The 20,087-nt window shown below is 46.6% G+C and overlaps 1 protein-coding gene across 2 annotated transcripts in view; it reads right to left on the reverse strand.

Annotated features, from left to right (window-relative positions):
• Positions 1 to 20,087, reverse strand: part of PTDSS1 (phosphatidylserine synthase 1) — a 69,334-nt gene that overhangs the window by 25,419 nt on the left and 23,828 nt on the right. Inside the window, exons 3-7 of one of the 2 annotated variants that reach the window (XM_052651956.1) lie at positions 15,664 to 15,708; positions 15,099 to 15,223; positions 7,397 to 7,555; positions 3,528 to 3,679; positions 1,350 to 1,491 (exon numbers count right to left, since the gene is read on the reverse strand). In XM_052651956.1, the coding sequence (XP_052507916.1) occupies positions 1,350 to 1,491; positions 3,528 to 3,679; positions 7,397 to 7,555; positions 15,099 to 15,223; positions 15,664 to 15,708 (623 nt within the window). The remainder of the gene's footprint in view (positions 1 to 1,349; positions 1,492 to 3,527; positions 3,680 to 7,396; positions 7,556 to 15,098; positions 15,224 to 15,663; positions 15,709 to 20,087) is intronic. The other variant, XM_052651957.1, reaches the window with a different exon arrangement.

A 20,087-nucleotide genomic window follows, 5' to 3' on the forward strand; every position in this document is an offset into this window, starting at 1 on the left:
GGGGGAGCCTGGTGGGCTTCCGTCTATGGGGCCACACAGAGTCGGACACGACTGAAGTGACTTAGCAGTAGCAGTGCTGATTTTAAGGATATAAAATAAGAACGGTTTACTCATCATCACCACGTATAGGAAACTGACCCCTGCATAGTGCTCACGGTCCAGGGAACAGTGGGCCATGGAATTCTGCCATCCTAGGAAAATCCAAATCCTTCCGAGGTCCTCACAATCAAAGGGAACCTCTCCCTGCCCTGGCACTGCCCCAGGAGGGAAAATTTGACCGTCATCCACTTATATAAGCCCCTCCTTTTTAAAAAGTTTTTTTGATGGAAACCATTTCTAAAGTCTTTATTAAATTCGTTACAATATTGCTACTGTTTTTTATGTTTTAGTTTTTTGGCCTCGAGGTATAAGGGATCTTAGCTCCCTGGCTGGGGATTGAACCTGCAACCCCCTCCACTGGAAGGTGAAGTCCCGACTAGTGGACTGCCAGGGAAGTCCCTATGCCCATTTTATCCACTGACTTCCCCAAACCATGGTGACTATATACCTACTCATCCACATCCTTCTGTGGACAAAAACTATCTTTCAAGTGACACAAGCCAATTTTCTCCTTGTGTTGGGAGTATGTTGTTCATATGTTCAAAATATAATGTCTGAAGATTCTGGAAGACAATTCAAAACGAGTTTTCCTTAGCTACTCTCCCAAAGCTGTGGAACAATTAACCTGTGAACAGGAGGGTCAATAAAAAAGGCTGCCTCCAGGAAAGAGTTGTTTGGTAATCTCTTTCCGGGACTCCAGGCTATCTGCATCATGTCAGTCTGCTTGGAAGGAGGGCCTCTCCCCACTGCTGATACCACGCCAGAGGACCCAGGTCCCCAAGGGGCTCCAGTCCCCTCAGCGAGCTTCTTTATTTATCGCTTTACCAATTACCTAAAGTGGTAACAGCTGAGGCACCATCTTAACACTCAAACAGAGTCTGGACTATTAAAAAAAAAAGCCTTACATTTGTTACTTTGGTCCTGAAAAGACCGTTCTATGGATAGAAAGCAATCCAATGCCTAACTCACTGGGTGATAGATGCTGAGCACAAGGTTTTTACAGGGAATTTTAATCTGTTTCCAATTTGCAATTCAATGATCCGTATTTTAAAACATCTTCACAATGAAACAAGACCTTAAATGTAACAGCATCACTGTTGAATTATTCTGTATGTCAGCTGTAGAACAGTACATCTTTTAACGCATGGAGCTGATAAGCAATGTCAACTAGCATGAACCCTAAATCAATGGATGGTTTTTATTTTGGTTTTGTTTTTTTCCTACTTCTGAGCATCTGAAAAAAAAATTACCTGCCAGATGATCATGAAAAGGTATATTCCAGCCACTCTCTGAAATGAAGACTTGGGGTCAAACCACCGCACATAGGTCCAGCTGGCAGGAGTGAACTGTAGCACGGCTCTTTTGATCTTCCCGGTGGTGGTGTGGATGTCCCTGAAAGGAGAGAAACAGTTCTGCTAAAAATTCAAAGAGATAAGAAAGGACAAAAAGAAAAAAAACGGCACTGACTATTTTACAACCAGTACCCAGAACAAAAGACCCCTTCCTGTTTGAGCATCTGTCCAACAAGCGGCCTCTGTTCACAGGTGAGGCGCCGAGAGTGTCACACCTGGCGGGGAGCCTCGGCAGGGACAGGTACGACGCAAAGGCCAGGCCACTGCAGGGCCATCACAGGCCACAGTCTGTGAGCTGGTGACAAGAGATGCCGAGGGACACTGAAGACAGCGACTTGGAGCCAGGCCAGGAAGGGTGAGGACGGTGCAATGAGGCAACTCCCACCATGGCTCACCGCCCCCACCCCAGCCTGGGGGCGCAAGGTAAAACACAGAACATGCTCTGTACGGGAGGTGACCCGTAGCGGCTCCTGGCCCTATAGCTGCGTCGGTTAAGTTTCAGGTGATGAACCGTGACTTTTTTAACCTTTCTTGGGTTTCATCCTAGAAATCACTCAATTAAAAATTTTATATTCCAGTGATAGAAACAAGCAGTCCAACAAACGAGACTACTGAGGCTCCAAGACACGGACTGGCTGATGCCGGCTCACCTCCTAAGCCTCAGAGCTGGGGGCAGATTCTGGTCCCCTCGTGGGAGACCAGGGGAGCCGAAATCCAAGGTCGCAGCATTTAATTAATGGTAAAGAGTTTTTAATTCGACAAGAACATTATGTCGAGGACCTTCAGGTCTTGGACACTGTTTCAGATGCTGAAGGCGCAAGGACAAACAGACCAGGCCTTTCATTCTTGGAGTGGGAAGGGGGATAGAAGGGGTAGTAAGGGAACCCAGGTTTGTTTCTTTACCCACTCACCTGCCCATCAACAAGCCTGCAGTGAGAAAACCTCCTTCAAGAAGGCTTGCGGCTCAAGGCCAACAAAGAAACATTCCAAAGAAATATTCCAAAAATCAACAAGAACGAGGAAGGGCCTGTACTAGAAAATGGTGAAACTTCACGGAAAGAGGTAGAGAAAGACGGGGATAAAGATACGATGTGATAGAGACCTGGACACTTAATGGGGTGAAGAGGTTAATCCAACCTGATCTGTATTCCTTCCTGTTTAATGTAACTTGAAACCAGGGGGCCTTTTTTGTTCATTTGTTGTGCTTATGTCTTGGGAACTTGACAGAATGATTGTCAAGCTGAATTTGAGTGTAAATGTACGAAATTAGGGAAGCATAATAGAGTGTTTAAGGAACCAGGCAGCCTGATGCAAATTCAGACTCAGCTTGCTAGGTGAATGTCCTCGGGCAAATTACCAAACTGAAACCACAGTACTGTCATCCCTAAAATGAAGAGAATGGTGGTGTCTCTACCCCTAGGGTTGATGTAAGGCTCAAATGAGATACTGTGTATGAAGGCTGCTGAGAGCAAAATCCAGCACTGCTACAGATTTTGTTACATTATATACTGCTCAAAATATATTAAAAAGTCCTTTCAGGGCAGTGGCCAAAGAAAGGACTACTCGTGAAGGGGATGGAGTAAACTGGTTAATCAGATCCAGTACACTGTGAAATCTTCCCCTTATACCATTTGCCCAAATTAATTTGACACGTAATAAATAGGTTACTTATAATCGCCAAGCCCGTGGACTTTGTCCTCAGGCCCATGAGAGACCATCACAGGGGAATGACGTGATGGCTCTGATGGTCCTGAGACCATCTCTCAGGCAATGGTGGCGGAAGGCTTAGAGGGGTTAACCTGGGGACAGGGCAGTCATCAATCCAGCCGTGGGAGTAGGAATGCAGGCTGGGGAATAAGGATATAAAAAGAGGGGGTGGATTTGAGAAACTCGTAAATGATTCAGCGTTTTCTGGATCAGTGCCCGAAACTGGGTTTAGAACCATTTTTGAGCTCCAGTGACCAATGTATAATTTACTCCTCGTCATCAGAGAACGCACTCATGCTGTGGGATACTGAGCAGTTAAGTTCACATCATGAGAAACGGTGACACAGGGCCCGGAGGAGGACGACTCACTTGAAACTTGCCCAGTGGTAAGTCCGCATCTCTAAAAACCGGCAGACGACCATGCCCAGCCAGATGCCACCCCCGTTGCACAGCAGGATGTCCAGGATGACTTGGTCCCACCAGCACTCGGCAAAATTGGGGAGAAGATGCATGAAGAAAAGCTGGGAAACACGAGAGATGACGGTTGTGAAAAATAAAACAAACCTGGGGCACCATCCTGAAAGATAACATTCTTTTTAACAGTATGCTCTTTCGTTCAAACTTGACATTTTAGGTTTCACTGATGTATTAAAAAAAAAAAAAACAAATAAAACCAAGTTCTGTAACCAGGCTCTTATTCTTTATTTCATGACAGTTTGCAAATACTGCTAATCCAAACAGCGCCTTTTTAAACTTATTTTTAACACGGGGTTTTAAAGAAATGATGACCCATCTTGAAAAATACTTCCAATAAATCACCTTGGCTCATGACAATGTAACTTGGACCCTGGAGAAGGAAGGGAGCAAAGTTTTCTCAACTGCCTACAGAGCACTGGCAGAATCCTCGAAACTAGCAGCTTGAGAATTTAAGCTGTCTATTTCAGAAACAGTCTACAGATATTTGAATAAAACAGTAAGCTGTAAATTAGCTTAACAGGAAATATCACACTAACCGATTTGCAGTGATGACCTTTTATTAAGTGCCTACAATGTAGCAATATCCCAGGGATAGCGGAGCCTGGTGGGCTGCCATCTATGGGGTTGCACAGAGTCGGACACAACTGAAGCGACTTAGCAGCAGCAGCAGCAGCAGCAGCAGCAGCAGCAGCAGCAGCAGCAGCAGCAGCAGCACAATGTAGCGATACAAGGTGGTGAGACAAAATGGACCAAGGTCCTTGATCTCAAGCCAGATTTATTCAGAACCACACAGGTATTCGGAACCCCAGAATCAGGTAAGCTGTGGCAAGTGTTACAATGGGGACATAAATGGGAACCACAGAGACACTGAAGAGATTCATTCTGAGAGATGGCAACTGTGGCAGATTTCTGCAAGGGAGACAGGCTGGAGTGGGGTGGTTAAGGACAGGAGTGACTGGTTTCAAGAGATGGAGATGAAAGTGAAGATATTCCAGAAAAGAGGCACAGTGAGATCAAGGGTGGAATGGAAGTCTTTTACAGAAATAGTTCTGTCCAAAACAAAGGACCTGTTTGCTGTGTCCAGAGCAGTGCAATGTACTGCATGAAGACTCGCTTTTAAGAGGGTCTGAAATTATAAAGACAATGCCTGGAAAGAGGCAACCCCATAACTGTAAACCTCTGAAGTAATAAAATAAATGCTACAAATTAGAACTATTCACAAAAGCATTTCATAAACTGCACCCAGGTGTGCTAAGTCACTTCAGTCTTATCCAACTCTGGGCGACCCTGAGGACTGTAGCCCACCAGGCTCTTCTGTCCGTGGGACTCTAGGCAAGAACACTGGAGTGGGTTGTCCTGTTCGCCTCCAGGGGATCTTCCCAACCCAGGGATCGAACCCACATCTCTTACATCTCCTGCACTGGCAGATGGGATCTTTTCACTAGTGCCATGTAGAAAGCCCTTGGCACAGACTGCAAAACCACGCAAATACAGGGATTCTGTCTTCCTGATATGCCTGCTGCTGAGAAGTTACAGAACAGCTACCGTGTGTGAGGGTGAGGGGCTGTGGGCTGAGCCCTGGCAGGCGGCACACCGCCTGGGACTGACTCTGGGGTCAGAGCCATGAAATGGAGCATTAACTCACGTGAGGCAGAGAGAAACTTCTGCAGAAGCCCGTGACACAGACCTGCTGAAACAGGACTCTGCCGGGGAGTGGATGTGGAGCACTGGCATCCACCTGAGGAGCCTTTCCTGAGAGTGCCAGGTTCAGGGGTGAGACGGTCCAGAAAGAGAGGAGTCAGGGGAGCTGGAAAGAGTCACCTTCACTCACTCACTATGGATCTGGGGGCGTCTGCCCGTGTGAGGCAGAGCCCTGGGGTCTGGGACTGGGCAGACGTGGGCCCTGCCCTCTGGAGGCATGAGGTTTAGCAGAAAAGAGATACCTGTCATGTATCTAACATGGGCCGAGTGTTTCAGAGGAGAAGGGCTGGAGAAGGGCTGTGCTCTACTTGCAGGGGCACCAAGGTGAGCCCGGCCAGCAGAGGATGCAGGGCAGAGAGGGAAGAACTCAAAGGAGGGCTTCCTGGGAGGTAAGGACACAGCAACTGGGCAGGGCAGGAAGCAGAGAGCAGGCGAGAGGTCTCGGGGACGCTGGGCCAGCTAACACCCTAACACCGGCCTTCGCAGGCTGTTCAGAGCCCTGGCCCCCCATCCTGATTTTGCTTTAAGAGCAATGGACAAACAGGGAAGAGTTTGTAGTACAAGCATGTGATGGGGTTGCAGTCTATAAGGATCACTTTGAAATAGACAGTGCTGCAGGAGCAGACAGGAAATTCACCTAAGAAGAGAGTAGATTAGATACAAGTGGGAGCAGAGGGATGACCTGGAGAGGTGTCTAGAGAAGAGGCGTCAGGACTTGGGGATGACAGGATGCCGGAGAACAAAGAAAGGGACGGGCAGGAGGCCAGGGAGGTGAGGAAGGCCGAGTGCCTCGCACAGGTCACACTGCGGTGAGGTCCTGAGGACGCCTGCAAGTCGGAGAGCGAGTGTGAGGTACAGGGGCAGAGACACGGGCATGCTCACGGACAAGCAATCCCTGGATCCACTCTCGGCTTGGAGCTCATTTCCACTGTTACACTGGGGTACACGCCGCCCTTCCAGGCCACGGGGAAGATTCTGGATGACGTACAAACAGTGGCAGGCGCCGTTACGCACTGAATCGTGGCCCCCTTAAGGCCCATACGGTGGAGGTCCTGACCTCCAGGGCCTCATAAAGTGAGCTTATTTGTAAATGCAGTCACTGCAGCTGTAATTAGCAAGCTGGGGTCATCCTGGAGGAGGGCGGGCCCCTAATCCAGTGTGACTAGTGTCATAGAAAGAACGCCGCGTGAAGCCACACGGGGAGAAGGCCACGTGGGGACGAAGGTGGAGACTGAGGTGATCTACAAGCCAGGGAACACCAGAGGCAGCCAGCAAACCAGCAGCAGCGAGGAGAAGCCGGGACAGGCTAGGGAGCGGTGAGCCAGGAGGACACCCCGAACTCAGGCTTCCAGCCTCCGGGGCTGCGAAAGGCATGTTAATAGAAGTGACTGTCTAACCGGCACCCTCGCTAAGTTACCATCAGGGCAATGACGGGCCTGTGCACAATCACTGATAAATAATCATAATCAAGAAATAACTGTGCACACAGCCAAATTCTGTTCCCTAGGAATGATTAAGAAGAATATAATAACTGAACAATAAATGAACCAGTTCCCCGAATGTCACTTCACTAATAGTTTTTCAAGAATATATCTCTTCAGTTCAGTAAATGAGATAAACTTTTGATTACTGAGATAGCTGAGCTCTACTGGGAATTCATTTTCGGCTACAAAGCGTCCTGGATGCACTCATAAAGACCCAAACACCACAATTCTGTTTATCTCAAACTGGAAACTAGTTAGTGGGTGGAGCGCCTGTTAACTTCTCAGCGGAAGTCCTCATTACCACTGAATTGTGTTGTTTGGGGTTTTAACTACGTTCTTTAGCTTGATCCCAGTTGTTTCTCTTTAAGACTTGTGAGATAGAGCAGGCCTGAAGCTGACAAGGAGCTTCTCTGTGTGTTTGAGAAAGGCTTAAAATATCCCTTGGGATTTAAATAGTTTCATGCCACAGGAGCTGGAGAATAGATTACGTGACTGCTAACTGACGGACTGTCTCCCTCCTACTTACAAACTGTCTATACTATAGCATCTAGACAGCAGCCCACGCCCCCTTCTTACCTCGGTCAGCTCCCAGGTGATACTGATTGTCCAGCAGAGACCATAACTTCGGATCAGCAGGGCCTTCATGGCCCAGCCCCAAAAATGTCCGAAGGCAAATATATCAAAGTGGCTGATAATCCTCTCCCAGGTGATGACATGGCAGTTCACAGCATACTCCTGTTTAAGATAAAATGGAAATAATTAGTAATGCTCTAGAAATCAACTTGCTTCAGGGTCTGGACAATAAAATGAAAACAACTGATGTGATCTTGACAACTAATATGTGTCCTGCCCAATAAAAAGTTTAGTAACTGAAGATGTTTGAGGAAAAATGGACAAGAATGAGAGTTTATACACTAGAATGGCTTTGTTCTGAATTGCAAAAGCTTAAATAAAGTGGGAAACAAAATCATTTTACAAAGGCTTAACCCATCTTAAAGGAGTGGCATCACAGAGCCCATGTCACTTGCCCATAGGGCAACTGTGTTAAAATCAGTAACAAAAACACAGAATCCTAATAAATAAAGAATAAACAGAAACCCAATAGGTTTGGAAATTTAAAAACACACCTCTAAATATCATGGAGTTAAAAAGAAGTCATAATAGAAATTTAAAATACACTCAGTATTAAATGATAATGAAAATATTACACATCAAAATGATGAGATACAAGTACGCAGAAGTTAGAGGAAAATACACACTCTTAAATGTTTTTATTAGGAAAGAAGAAAAGCTGAAATATCCAACTTCAGAAATTAGAAGAAAGCAGAATTACTCCTCTACCCAACAATGTATAATATTGCATAATCGAAATATTTAAACACTATAAAGCTTTCAAGAATTTAGGTTCCATCTCTAATATCTTTTCCTTTTTAATATGTTTTGAAAAACTTTCAAATAAATTCCCTTTTATTTCTGTATTTATTATGAAAGCAGTTATCATATGACAACACTTCTCAGAGAGTTCTACATTTCCCATTTGCTTTTCCCAAATTAATCAGATAGGAAGGAGTAAGATTTCAGTCAGCTGGCGGAGTTCCTGTAAAGTATAATATTTCCAAATCCTAGAAACAATACTCTCTGATGGAGCAAAAACAGTACTGGGGTGCCCCTCTCTCTCTTCTGAAACGCACTGCCTCAGATTTCTGAAGCTTTCTCAAAACAAATGCACTCTAATTTGCAAAGCTGAAAGGACATTTTTAAAAACTATTTTTTTCTGATATGGGATGATGATGTGTAAGTGGAAAATCTAGGAAAAAAAAATCAACAAGGGTAAGTCAAGACAGGTAAAGTGTCTGCCCGCAATGCGGGAGACCGGGGTTCGATTCCTGGGTCGGGAAAGTCCCCTGGAGAAGGAAATGGCAATCCACTCCAGCACTCTTGCCTGGAAAATCCCATGGACGAGGAGCCTGATAGGCTACAGTCCATGGGGTAACAAAGAGTCGGACAGGACTGAGCGACTTCATTTCAAGTCAAGATAAGGCTTTTAAAAAGCCAAACAGCACTGCCATGAGATGACAATTCTCTTTCCAGGCCCTGGAGCACGTGCCTGTCACAGGAATCACAGAAGGACAGAGACACCCTCGGCCTAAAGCAGTTACTCATTAGGTTAAGGAGGGTTCAAGGCCCGGTCAACTCCCGTTTCCGCAGCCGCCCTATCCTCTTATTTATGCTGCAGCGCGCGGTGGAGGGTTAGATAAGAGAGGGCTGAGTTCCATCTTCAGAAGGCTGCTCTGAGGGCAATCATGGGTTGAAGACCACTTTGGAGGCCTTTCCACTCTCTAGGAGAATATTTCTGTGCTTCAACAAACGGGAAGGTACTCTGAAGGCACCACAAAGAGCTAAGTGTGTCTGCTGGTGTATAACTATTATATTATCAAATAATCATTAGGAACAAATGTGCCAGCGGTCACATCTGGAAGATCCTGAGGTCGAGGTCCTGGTCGTGGGAGGGACACCGGGCGCTGCGGTTTAAGGCAGGTGGGGAGCACACACAGGCACAGCCCTGGAAGCGGCAGGAAGAGGCATGCAGTGAGGACTCCGAGGGCCCTGCAGGAAGGAGGGAGCAGGGGGAGCATGGAGCCCGCCCTGCCAGCCGACCCGCCACTGGTCTGGACAGCTCCACCTCTCCGCTGTTTGCCCAACACTAGACCAAACACTTTACCTCCCAATGTGTTTTTTCTTCCAACTCAATGCCATTGTTATTTCTTGCTTGCAATAGCTTTCTAAAACTATAAAGTGTATAGCTGACACTCTGACTACCCACCTCCAGTTTAAGACTGCAAAGCTTTTAACGGGTCTCTCTGAAATCAGTTCTCTATAAATGAACGATTTTGCAGATCATAAATCAGACAGTTTTGGGTTTGTGTGCTCTTGGGAGCATGTGTGTGTTTGGGGGCGTGTGCGTGTTTGGGAATGTGTGTGTGTTTGGGTGTGTGTGGCTTTGGGTGTGTGTGTTTGGGAGTGTGTCCATATTTGGGGATGCGATGTGTGTGTCTGGGGGTGTGTTTGGAGGTGTGTGCATGTTTCTTTGGGTGTGTGTGTTTGGAAGTGTGTGCATGTTTTGGTGTATGTGTGTGTATGTTTCGAGGTGTGCATGTTTGTGGGTGTGTGTGTTTGGAGATGTGTGATGTTTGGGGATATGTATGTTTGGAGGTGTGAGCATGTTGAGGGTGTGTGTGTGTGTGTGTGTGTGCATGTTTGGGTGTGTGTGTTTGGAGGTGTGAGCATGTTGGGTGTGTGGGTGTGTGTGTGGGTGTGTGTGCATGTTTGGATGTATGTGTGTGTTTGGAGGTGTGTCCATGTTTGGGGGTTGAGCATGTTTGGAGGTGTGTGAGTGTATGGGTGTGTGTGCTTGGGGATATTTGAGGGTGTGTGTTTGGAGGTGTGTGCATGATTGGGTGTGTGTGTGTGTGCATGTTTGGGTGTATGTGTGCGTTTGGAGGTGTGCATGTTTGGGTGTGTGTGTTTGGAGATGTGTGATGTTTGGGTGTATGTGTATGTTTGGATGTGTGTCCATGTTTGGGGTGTGGGGGGGTGTATGTGTGTGCATGTTTGGATGTGTGTGTGTGTTTGGAGGTGTGTCCATGTTTGGGGGTTGAGCATGTTTGGAGGTGTGTGAGTGTATGGGAATGTGTGCTTGGGGGTGTTTGAGGGTGTGTGTTTGGAGGTGTGTGCATGTTGGGGGTGTGTGTGTGTATGTGTGTGTGTGTGCATGTTTGGGTTTATGTGTGTGTTTGGAGGTGTGAGCATGTTGGGGGTGTGTGGGTGTGTGTGCATGTTTGGATGTATGTGTATGTTTGGAGGTATGTCTGTGTTTGGGGGTTGAGTATGTTTGGAGGTGTGTGAGTGTATGGGAGTGTGTGCTTGGGGATATTTGAGGGGGTGTGTTTGGGGGTGTGTGCGTGATTGGGTGTGTGTGTGTGTATGTGTGTGTGTGTTTGGAAGGGCAGCCTTTCCAGTGTGGAAGGATCTTGGGCCTCCTGCCCTGCTCTGTCGCTCACTCCTCCCTGGGGAAGCTGGTAACCACGGAAGCAGAAAGAACACATATACCCACCCTCTTTAGGGCCCCCTCTTGGGAAATTACTCGCACACAGACAGCACAGGGTCCCGTCAGGCCCCTCACCATTGGAGAAATGTTTGTGAGTCGGGTTCTGCCCTGTGGGAGGAAGCCCGTGGATGTCCAATGGGACAGCGGAGCAGAAACCTAATTTGGGGCAAGGGATTAGTACTGCCACGCGGCCTGGGTCTAAAGCCATCTGCTCCGCTGAGCTTTAACCAGGAAGAAGTCAGCTGATATTGTACACTCTTCTTTCCGCCATTTTCAAAACCAGACTGGAGATGGGGCATGATGTTTACTGACCCACTTATCAGTGGAGATCAGGCACTTCCTCTGTTTATAAACCTTCAGGGTCTCTTAACTACATTCACAAAGTAACCCTACCTCCTGTCCACACCTCCCAGCCTCCGAACGGCCCTCCTCTGCCTCTCATTCCTTCCCTCCTTTACTCTTGACTCATCCCAGGTCCCCAGTTGGGGACTCCATACAGACTGATCCTTCTCCTCAATAAGGGCCTCGGCCCCCTCTTTTCCCACTTTGCTTGCTAATTCCCACTCACTTTCAGGTTGTAAGCTTAGACAGCATCACCAACTCAATGGACAAGAATTTGAGCAAACTCCGGGAGATAGTGGAGGACAGAGGAGCCTGGTGTGCTGCATTCCAGGGGGTCGCAAGAGTAGGACACAACTTAATGACTGAACAACAAGAATAAACATCAGCTCTTACAGAGGCGTTCCTTGACCTCTCAGAGCAAACAAGTTCTAACAGCACCCAGATCTTTTTATTTATCCCACTGCACTGTGTACTGAAATCATTACACTTTCTTGATTCTATGACACACCTTTTTCACATTTAGCATTTTGAGAATTGGGTGAATATTTCAATGTACTGGGCTTCCCTGGTAGCTCAGCTGGTGAAGAATCCACCTGCAATGCAGGAGACCCTGGTTCAATTCCTGGGTCAGGAAGATGCCCTGGAGAAGGGATAGGCTACTCACTCCAGTATTCTTGGGCTTCCCTGGTGGCTCAGCTGGTGAGGAATCTGCCTGCAATGCAGGAGACCTGGATTCAATTCCTGAGTTGGGAAGATCTCCTGGAGAAGGGAACAGCTACCCACTCCAGTATTCTGACCTGGAGAATTCCATGGACTATATAGTCCATGGGGTCACAAAGAGTTGGACGTGACTGAGAGACTTTCACTTTCAATGTATTACAATGTTTGGCTCATATTCCACTTTTCTCCTCCCAAATCATACAGGTGATTGATAGGGCATCATACAATTGATGCTGACCCTATGATCAAGCTGAACATCATAAAAGAGAGACCCCTGGACACTGTGAGGCCCAGTGTGGTACATGGCACCGCCTACGAGCAGCCCTGCCATGGAAACCTGCCTGGAATCTGGATCCCATCCAGCCTCTACATCTAACTTCCAGTTTAGAGGAAAGACAGGGAGACAGAGGGATGCATTAATGATACCCTGGGAATGCAAGCTGCAAAATCCAGAAGTGAGAGGCTCTGTGGAATAAACAATATAGTTTCTTTGACAAATAAACACTGATGTTAAACCAAAGCATGGAGGGACTGCAGATTAAGAGACACAAGAGCTGCAACAAAGGCAACATGGAGACCTTGTCTGGATCCTAATTCGAACAAGGCAACCATTAAAGAAAAGAAGAAAGAAACCTTTATGAGACATCTGGGGAAGAGATGTGAACACTGCATACTGTTAACTTTAAGCAACTAAAAATGGCATTGTGGTTACGTTTTTAAAAATCCATATATTTAAATATTGATGTCTGATAATAAGATGTGTGTGTGTTAAGGGAAGTCAGAGGGTGGGATGAAACAAGATTAGCCATGTGCTGATAAAATGTTTAAAACTTATCGAAGTTATCTTAAACAATTCTCTAAGAAAAAGAGCCAGCAATTAATTTGTTTAATTTGCCTTCTTGTAGATTCTAGGCCCTGAGAGGACACGGAGTTGGGGCGGGGGCGGTGTCTTTCCCCCACTACCACCAGCATGGCGTCCAGCACATAGAAAAGACCCAGCGAGTATTTACTAAACAACAGACTGCTGCTCCAGACGATCCAGTCTATAAATCAGATGCGCTTGAAAGCCTGTCTGAACCTTAGATCACATACTTTTGAACAGAATAAATATTTAGAAACATAGTAAGCTTTTCAGAAAATTACATAAAAAAAGACTGTCTCTCATAGGATTTCAATGACTACCCTCCCAACCCCAAGTTATAATATTAATTTTCAGGGGGAAGGGATGTCTGCATTCCAACATGTGGCGCCTGCCATGGATGAGCCAGGTATCAGGATTAGGAACCAGTGGTGGCTGAAGGAATGGGGAGGGCAGAAGGCCCAGGGAACCAGGGACTAGAGGCTTCTGTCTTACATAAAGACACTTCTCCTCACCATAAGCCTAAAAAAGGAACACGTGTCTCTAGAGCCAGCAAGGAACAAGTCCTCAGAACTGTAAAAGCTTACTTTAAGGAAGAAAAAAGTGATGAGGAGTTAGAGATGGAGAAGACTAAGGGCAGGCTAGCACCAGCTGGAATTCTAGAAGCTGAAAACTGCCTCTGGCTTTGCTTTGTTTGCTGAGAAAGAATTAGCCGGTCCTTGGAAACTAGATTTTAAATGCCAGTGTCAGCTCTTTGGGGGATTGTAATTATTGACATGACAACTGGATGTCCCTGTGATGTTAAGTTCCTAAGGAAGGTGGATGTCAGTGTTATGAGATTTCCTCTGCCCCGCCCACTGTGAGAAGAAGCCTGACACACCAGCAAATCTACCTGGAAGTTAGTTCATCATATGACCATTCTGACTCAAGAAACTCGTGGCGGGTAATAACTATAACCTGGGATATTCTTCTCCTAGTCTCCGTTTCATAAGACACCTGGGAGCATCAAACACGCGTTATTGTAACTATATGTTTGAGGCACTGTCCTAAGGAGAAGTATAGGTTTTGGACCCAGCTGGATCTTATTTTAAGCTTCTATTTCCTCCTTGGTAAAATGGGGATATGAACATACACACTATATGTAAAGCACTATATATAAAGCACCCAGCTCGGCCTGGCCGAGCAGATAATCCACAATCAAAACAACTGGTGTCAACCTCACCCTAACTATTATGATCAGCATCGTTAGAAACTGGCAGTCACCCTGTGCCTTTCTCTTCCCTTAGAGGAAGAATAAGGCAGACGTTGCTCCTTGAGACTTTCAAATAATTTTCGGCCTTCTTATTTTTGTCTTTTAACACGTCCTTTCATAAAAGTTAAAGATACAATCTAGAAATACCATTCCAAGAAGGGTCTGACCAATCTCGACGATGCTAGAATGATCACTTTTTAGACTCTGAGCTAACTCCCTCTGTACCCGATTCCTGCTTGTTAAAAAAGGACCCACCTATGGCCTAAATGTCTGTTCTTCTTTTCTGACTGTCGCTAGGTAGTTCTTCAACCTGTACTAAACATCAGGCCTTCTAAAAATTGAAAAAGGAACAGTATTACAGTGTAAAATAATCTCTTCACTAAAAGCCAAAGCACATTAGTCATTTTAGCCAAGGACAAAATTATTTATTGTGGCTTCATAAAAGTAATGAATGAAATGGCTTCCCTCATTACAACCTGGCCCCTTCGTGGCAAGCAGGGGGGAAGGATCGGGGCATCAGGGATGGAGTCGGGGGGCAGAGGGTCTGCGAGAGACACTGACGGAGCTGAGCTGCCACCACTGGAGGACGGCACCATGGTGTGAAGCACCATGTTAGGCCTTTGTTTAGGTCACAGTAAACATCCAAGGTAAGTATTTTGTCACTTTACAAAAGAGGGAACAGCCTACAGCTCCACAGCCCAAGGCCCCACAGCTTACAAGTGTCAGGGGCAGAGTTCCCACCTATGGCTGATGGTAACGTTCATCTCTTCCTACCACCCTCTTTGGGCCGAGAGAGGATTCACATCCCCGGCCTGGATCACTCGTCGTGGAACCAGGCACTACACCAGCCCACCCAGAGACATGGTGCCGAGGTTACCTATGTAGGAAATAAGGGGAAAATGTCTACGTAGGACCAATTTAAGATGTGAAGCCAACATTACCTCCTACACCCAAGGGGTCAACCAGCTTCTCCAACACACAGCGGATAAGTACGTACCATGACATCCGCTTCCCTCGTGGCATAGCGAAGGTTCGGGTCTAGCCAGTACATCAGGGATTTAACCTGCTCGAAGTTCAGGAAGAGGAGAAACACCAGGAACAGGAAGTAGAGCACGCTGAGCCCTGCAGGAAACAGGAAACACCCTCAGCTCCGGGAAGGGAGCTCGTGTCAGATGGCAAGATGCTCGACGGCCCCAAGCAGACACTGGTGCTGAAATGTGGGCTGTGGAGACTCCTCACGCAACACGCTGGCCTCTCCTTCGATGAGAATTTGACACTCGGCCCTCATCTAGACCGAAGGGTGGAGTAACCCCCTCTGAGAAAGGGGTAGCGGGGTGGGGGTGGGGGCGGGGTGGGGGCGGAGGGATTGAAACAATTCCTGTGTACGAGAATTTCTGCTATCACCAGCACATCATTTCGTGGCAAAGCATTTTAATAACAAACTGGTACCAGGAACACTAAGCTTTAACAGTAGAGTGGTAAGAAAAACTGCTCTAACATACAGGAAAAAAAGATCTGTTGAGAGTAGAATGGATTTTGAAACTGACTAATGTGTAACTCACCGAAGACCATTCGCCACAAGGCCGGATGAGGCCGGGTAAAGGGACCTGCGGAGATAACATTACAAGGTCAGATCAGACAGCTTTCAAACCAAGACCAAAATAAAGATAGTGCGGCTGATTCCCACAGAGTTAAGGAGTTAAAAAAAAACCTCTCTACTGTCAAAACTTTTTTCTAGGAAAACTCTGGGAGGTCAAAGTCTAGGTTGAAAGGTTTCATCTACATTGTAAGAACTGTCCCCACAATTGTAACAGGCATGAATTACAACAGAGGCTGTTTTTTTTCCCTTAAAGCTTTGTCTTCAGAATCAGATGATAATTTCCCATAGACACAATGACAGTGAGTAGGTCACCAGACCAGCCTTTCACTGCATGTAATACTTACTGGATCTTAACAAGAAATTTCACAGCTCCATTCTGGACATCCTGTGTGTGTTTGACAGAGAGAGACAGACAGTCAGACAAGACCGTGATAGACCAACAATAAAAGAGAGAAACACTGTACTTGGAGTGTGTGTGTGTGTGTGTGTGTGTGACAGACAGGACTGTGATGGATCAACAATAAGAGAAACACCATGCTTGGAGTGTGTATGTGTGTGTGTGTGTGTGTGACAGACAGGACTGTGATGGATCAACAATAAAAGAGAGAAACACCATGCTTGGAGTGTGTATGTGTGTGTGTGTGTGTGTGTGACAGACAGACAGGACTGTGATGGATCAACAATAAAAGAGAGAAACACCATGCTTGGAGTGTGTGTGTGTGTGTGAGAGAGAGACAGACCAACAAGACTGTGATGGACCACCAATAAAAGAGAGAAACATCGTGCTTGGAGGGTGTGTGTGTGTGTATGAGAGACACACACATACACAGACAAGACTGTGACGGACCAACAATAAAAGAGAGAAACACCATGCTTGGAAAACAAGTGCGATGGGGAGTGACCCTGAGAGCAAACCCTTGGAGCCCGGGAACATGCTGGTGCGGGGGCCTTTGATCCTGACCTCTGGTAACAAAACACCTCTCACCAGTTCAGATACACAGATACAGATTTCACAAAACGGAAGCCAAAATTTCACAGGATGAAACTTACTACACGTGAAACAACAATACATTGCCTTCTATTTTATCTCATTAAAAAGAAAAAAAAAAGTAACAGAAGATGAATGCAAGTAATCTGGGCCTTGATCCACTAAACTGATTTACCACTAACTGAAGGGTTACAGCTGGCAAATACTGACCACTGTTCTAGAGGGCCCCGACCTAGTTTGGGGCTGCCCAGGCGTTCCTGCACTTGGAGGATTTCCAGCGGTGTGATCCCTTATCTCCAGGAGAGAGGCCAGAACTTGCAGCCCAGCCTTCTTTATAACTGGGTCCCGATCCTATAGCTGCACCTGTGCCAGGGAACGTCAGGGGCTGGGGACAGTAGAGGGAAGTATGCTGAGCGCTGCTCTCCCCGCTCCATCCCTGTGGTCCTGGCGCCAGGGGCAGTGGTGGGAGGCGGCACCCCTCACGCTGGCGAAGACCCGCCACAGCAGAGGCGGCTCCATCTAGTATGCACTGCAGACGCAACAGTGGCACAGACTATGGTCAAGGCTCACTCATGGACCAGGTCTGGGTGACGGGCCAGCTCAGAGGTTAGCTGGGAGGGGCGGGGCCTGGCTTCCTAGCCCTCCCAGGATTCCTCCAGCCAGTTAACATCGGAGAACAGGCTCTTCCATCAGCAGAGTCAGCTTCTGTTGCTTGTGACCTGGAATCCTCTCTGAAGCAAACATTACATTGTAATTTTTATTCTGTAACTCATTCCAAATGGCCTATTTCTTCTTAAAAAGGCTACACTGAAACATATTCTAACTGCTTTCTTTGGATGAACCAAATTCACATGAGGAATACTGGCTCAGATTCTGGGTTTACATGTTGAGAGTTTTGAAGTTAAGATTGTGAGGGACTCTGATTCATCCAAGTGAATATGGTGTCTGAGTTTTAGATGGCAAGCAGTGAGAGCTCAGATACTGAGGAATTTAATAACAGGTTAATAACTCTGATTTCTGAGTTCTGACAACAAAGATTCGGATTGCAAGGGATGCGTGTATTCTTTTTAATCAGCTGCTTTTTTTCCTCAAAAAAGGCAAAGTGAAGCATAGAAACCCTTTTCCAGGTAACACAACCTGGTTAACTTTATTTGCAAATTATCGGAAAATTGATAGTTACAGTTGTCATCTTTTAAGTTAAGTTTCTCCTTCAAATGCTCTTCTTCACGGATGCTAGGTAATAGCTTCACTTGTCACCAGGAATGACTTGTCTTTCAGCAGCAGTCTGGCTTGCAAGCGTTACTCCATCCAAACTACTGAATTAACCTTTCAGGCTGACAGACTCCAGCTTTCTCTATGATTTCCTTTTACAAGGTGAAACTCTGAATCTGTTATTTGGCTTGCAACAGAATTCCATGCCGGATCGACACTTTGAAACCAGAGTGTTATTCTCAAGAGCACTCCTGACTCTTAACAGTCAGCAGTGCTTTCCTTAACCCTTACTGGGCAGCAGGCCGGGGGATGAGACACACCACCCCTTAGTCCTCCTGACAGGAGATGCAAGGATCACCATCGTTCCCTTTCTACAGATAAAAGCATCGGGGCATAAGGAACTCACTCACGGCCACACCTCTCCAGGACTTCACTTCAGGTTTGCAGAACTCATGGTACTGTTCCATCAACTGTCAGAACAGGGCCAGCTCGGGAGACCGGGACTGGGGAGGGGGCACAGAGTGGAGGGTCTGAGCCAGGACTGTCTCGGGGCCAGGAGAGGGGCAGAGAGAAACAAGCTAGTGAATGGAGCTTAGCGCTGCTGCGATGTGGAACTGATAAGGTCTGGAAAGATGGGAAGGATGAGAGGGCAGGGAACTGATACAAGACCCCGCACACTGACCAGCAGAAAGGCCTCCAAAGTCATCGTCAGCCTGTGGTTACTCTACGAGTGGCCTTCTGAAAGCAGAACTCAGCCCCTTCTTCTAGCTAACCCGAAGGAGGACAATTTCAGAGTAAATAAGAGGATAGTGTGGTTGAGGAATGTGGGGTTGATGGGGCCTTAAGCTCTCTGCAACCCAACGTGCAACTGCTTCAGCACAAGACTTATGTTTTTCTGTCTGGCTGTCATTCCTGATACAGACATGTCCCAGGGCCTGGAAAGAGAATGTCCATCTTACTGCACTGCAGTTCGGTTTTTTAAAGCCTTATCTTGATTTACGGCTATGGAATTTTTCCCTCTGTTCTCCAATATCCCACCTATATACCATAATATTACATCATAAATGTTTCTCATAAAATACGATTTTAAAAACTGCCCTTTCTGCCTTGCATTTGATCTGAGGAAAACTTCAGAAATCTGATGCGGGGGGGGGGGGGGGGTCTCAGAAGAGAAACAGAGGAGCCCGAAGGAGCTCTGTCCTGAACTAGGTGGGCGGGAATAGAACACCAGGGCCTTTTACCTACAAAAGGTGAGATATAAGGCCAGCCTGGAATGTTAGGTGACCTTTCAGGAGCTAACTTTAAACCCAATCCAGGCCTTATTTCAGTTGTCCAATAACCCCTCTTCTTCCTAAGAAGAAACTCTGAATGCTTTCGTGTAGTATTTTCAGAAGTAGATGCCAGCAGTATGACTCACAAACAGTAGACTCTTCACTATCAGAGACAGTAATATTGCTAAAAATACTATTTTGCCTTTTAAAAGATGGAGGATGAGGCTGGCGGTTTCCTATAGGATGGATGAGCCTTGATACTTACACTCATTGGTGTTCACGCACACTTGGCTACGCCAATCAAGCCACCTCTAAAACCACACCTCCTCCAGCATCCACCTGCCCAGGTGGGCAGAGCCATCCTGGATCCTTCACCTCATCCCAATGCCTGCCCACAGATCTCACTCCCCGCAAACTATTTTCTCGGTGGTCTTCCTCTGCCCAGTGTTATAGCCAGGACACCCAGGAGGGGTGGCCCATCTCATGGCCGGGGGCGGGGGGAGGTGGCAGGACTTCTTGTCTATACTTTATTTCTGATTTCGTAAAAGCTGCCCGGAAAAGTCTGGGTCCTCAGTTCAATTATGCAGGAGAGACGGGGCAGGCGTCTCGGGGTGGTGATGGAGAAACCAGTGCTGGTTTGATTTACGAAGGTGGTTTTCGCACAAGACACATTATGAAATCTACATGTTTTAGTTTCTTATCAGTCCCTATGACTGGAATACCTCATTTTCAATCAGATATTAAGAGCCAGTTTGATTTCAAAAGAAAACAGAAACCAAACGTCTTTGCCACCGGAGAGCACGCATTTAAAACACTTCCTTGGAAATCAAAACATAAGATCACAGCTTGAATTGCCAGCAACCTATGGTCACATCCACGAACATCTGAGCTCCACGAACCAACCCAAGGGAGCGA

This window comes from Budorcas taxicolor, chromosome 14 (genome assembly GCF_023091745.1).
Source record: "Budorcas taxicolor isolate Tak-1 chromosome 14, Takin1.1, whole genome shotgun sequence".
Lineage (NCBI taxonomy): Eukaryota > Metazoa > Chordata > Mammalia > Artiodactyla > Bovidae > Budorcas > Budorcas taxicolor.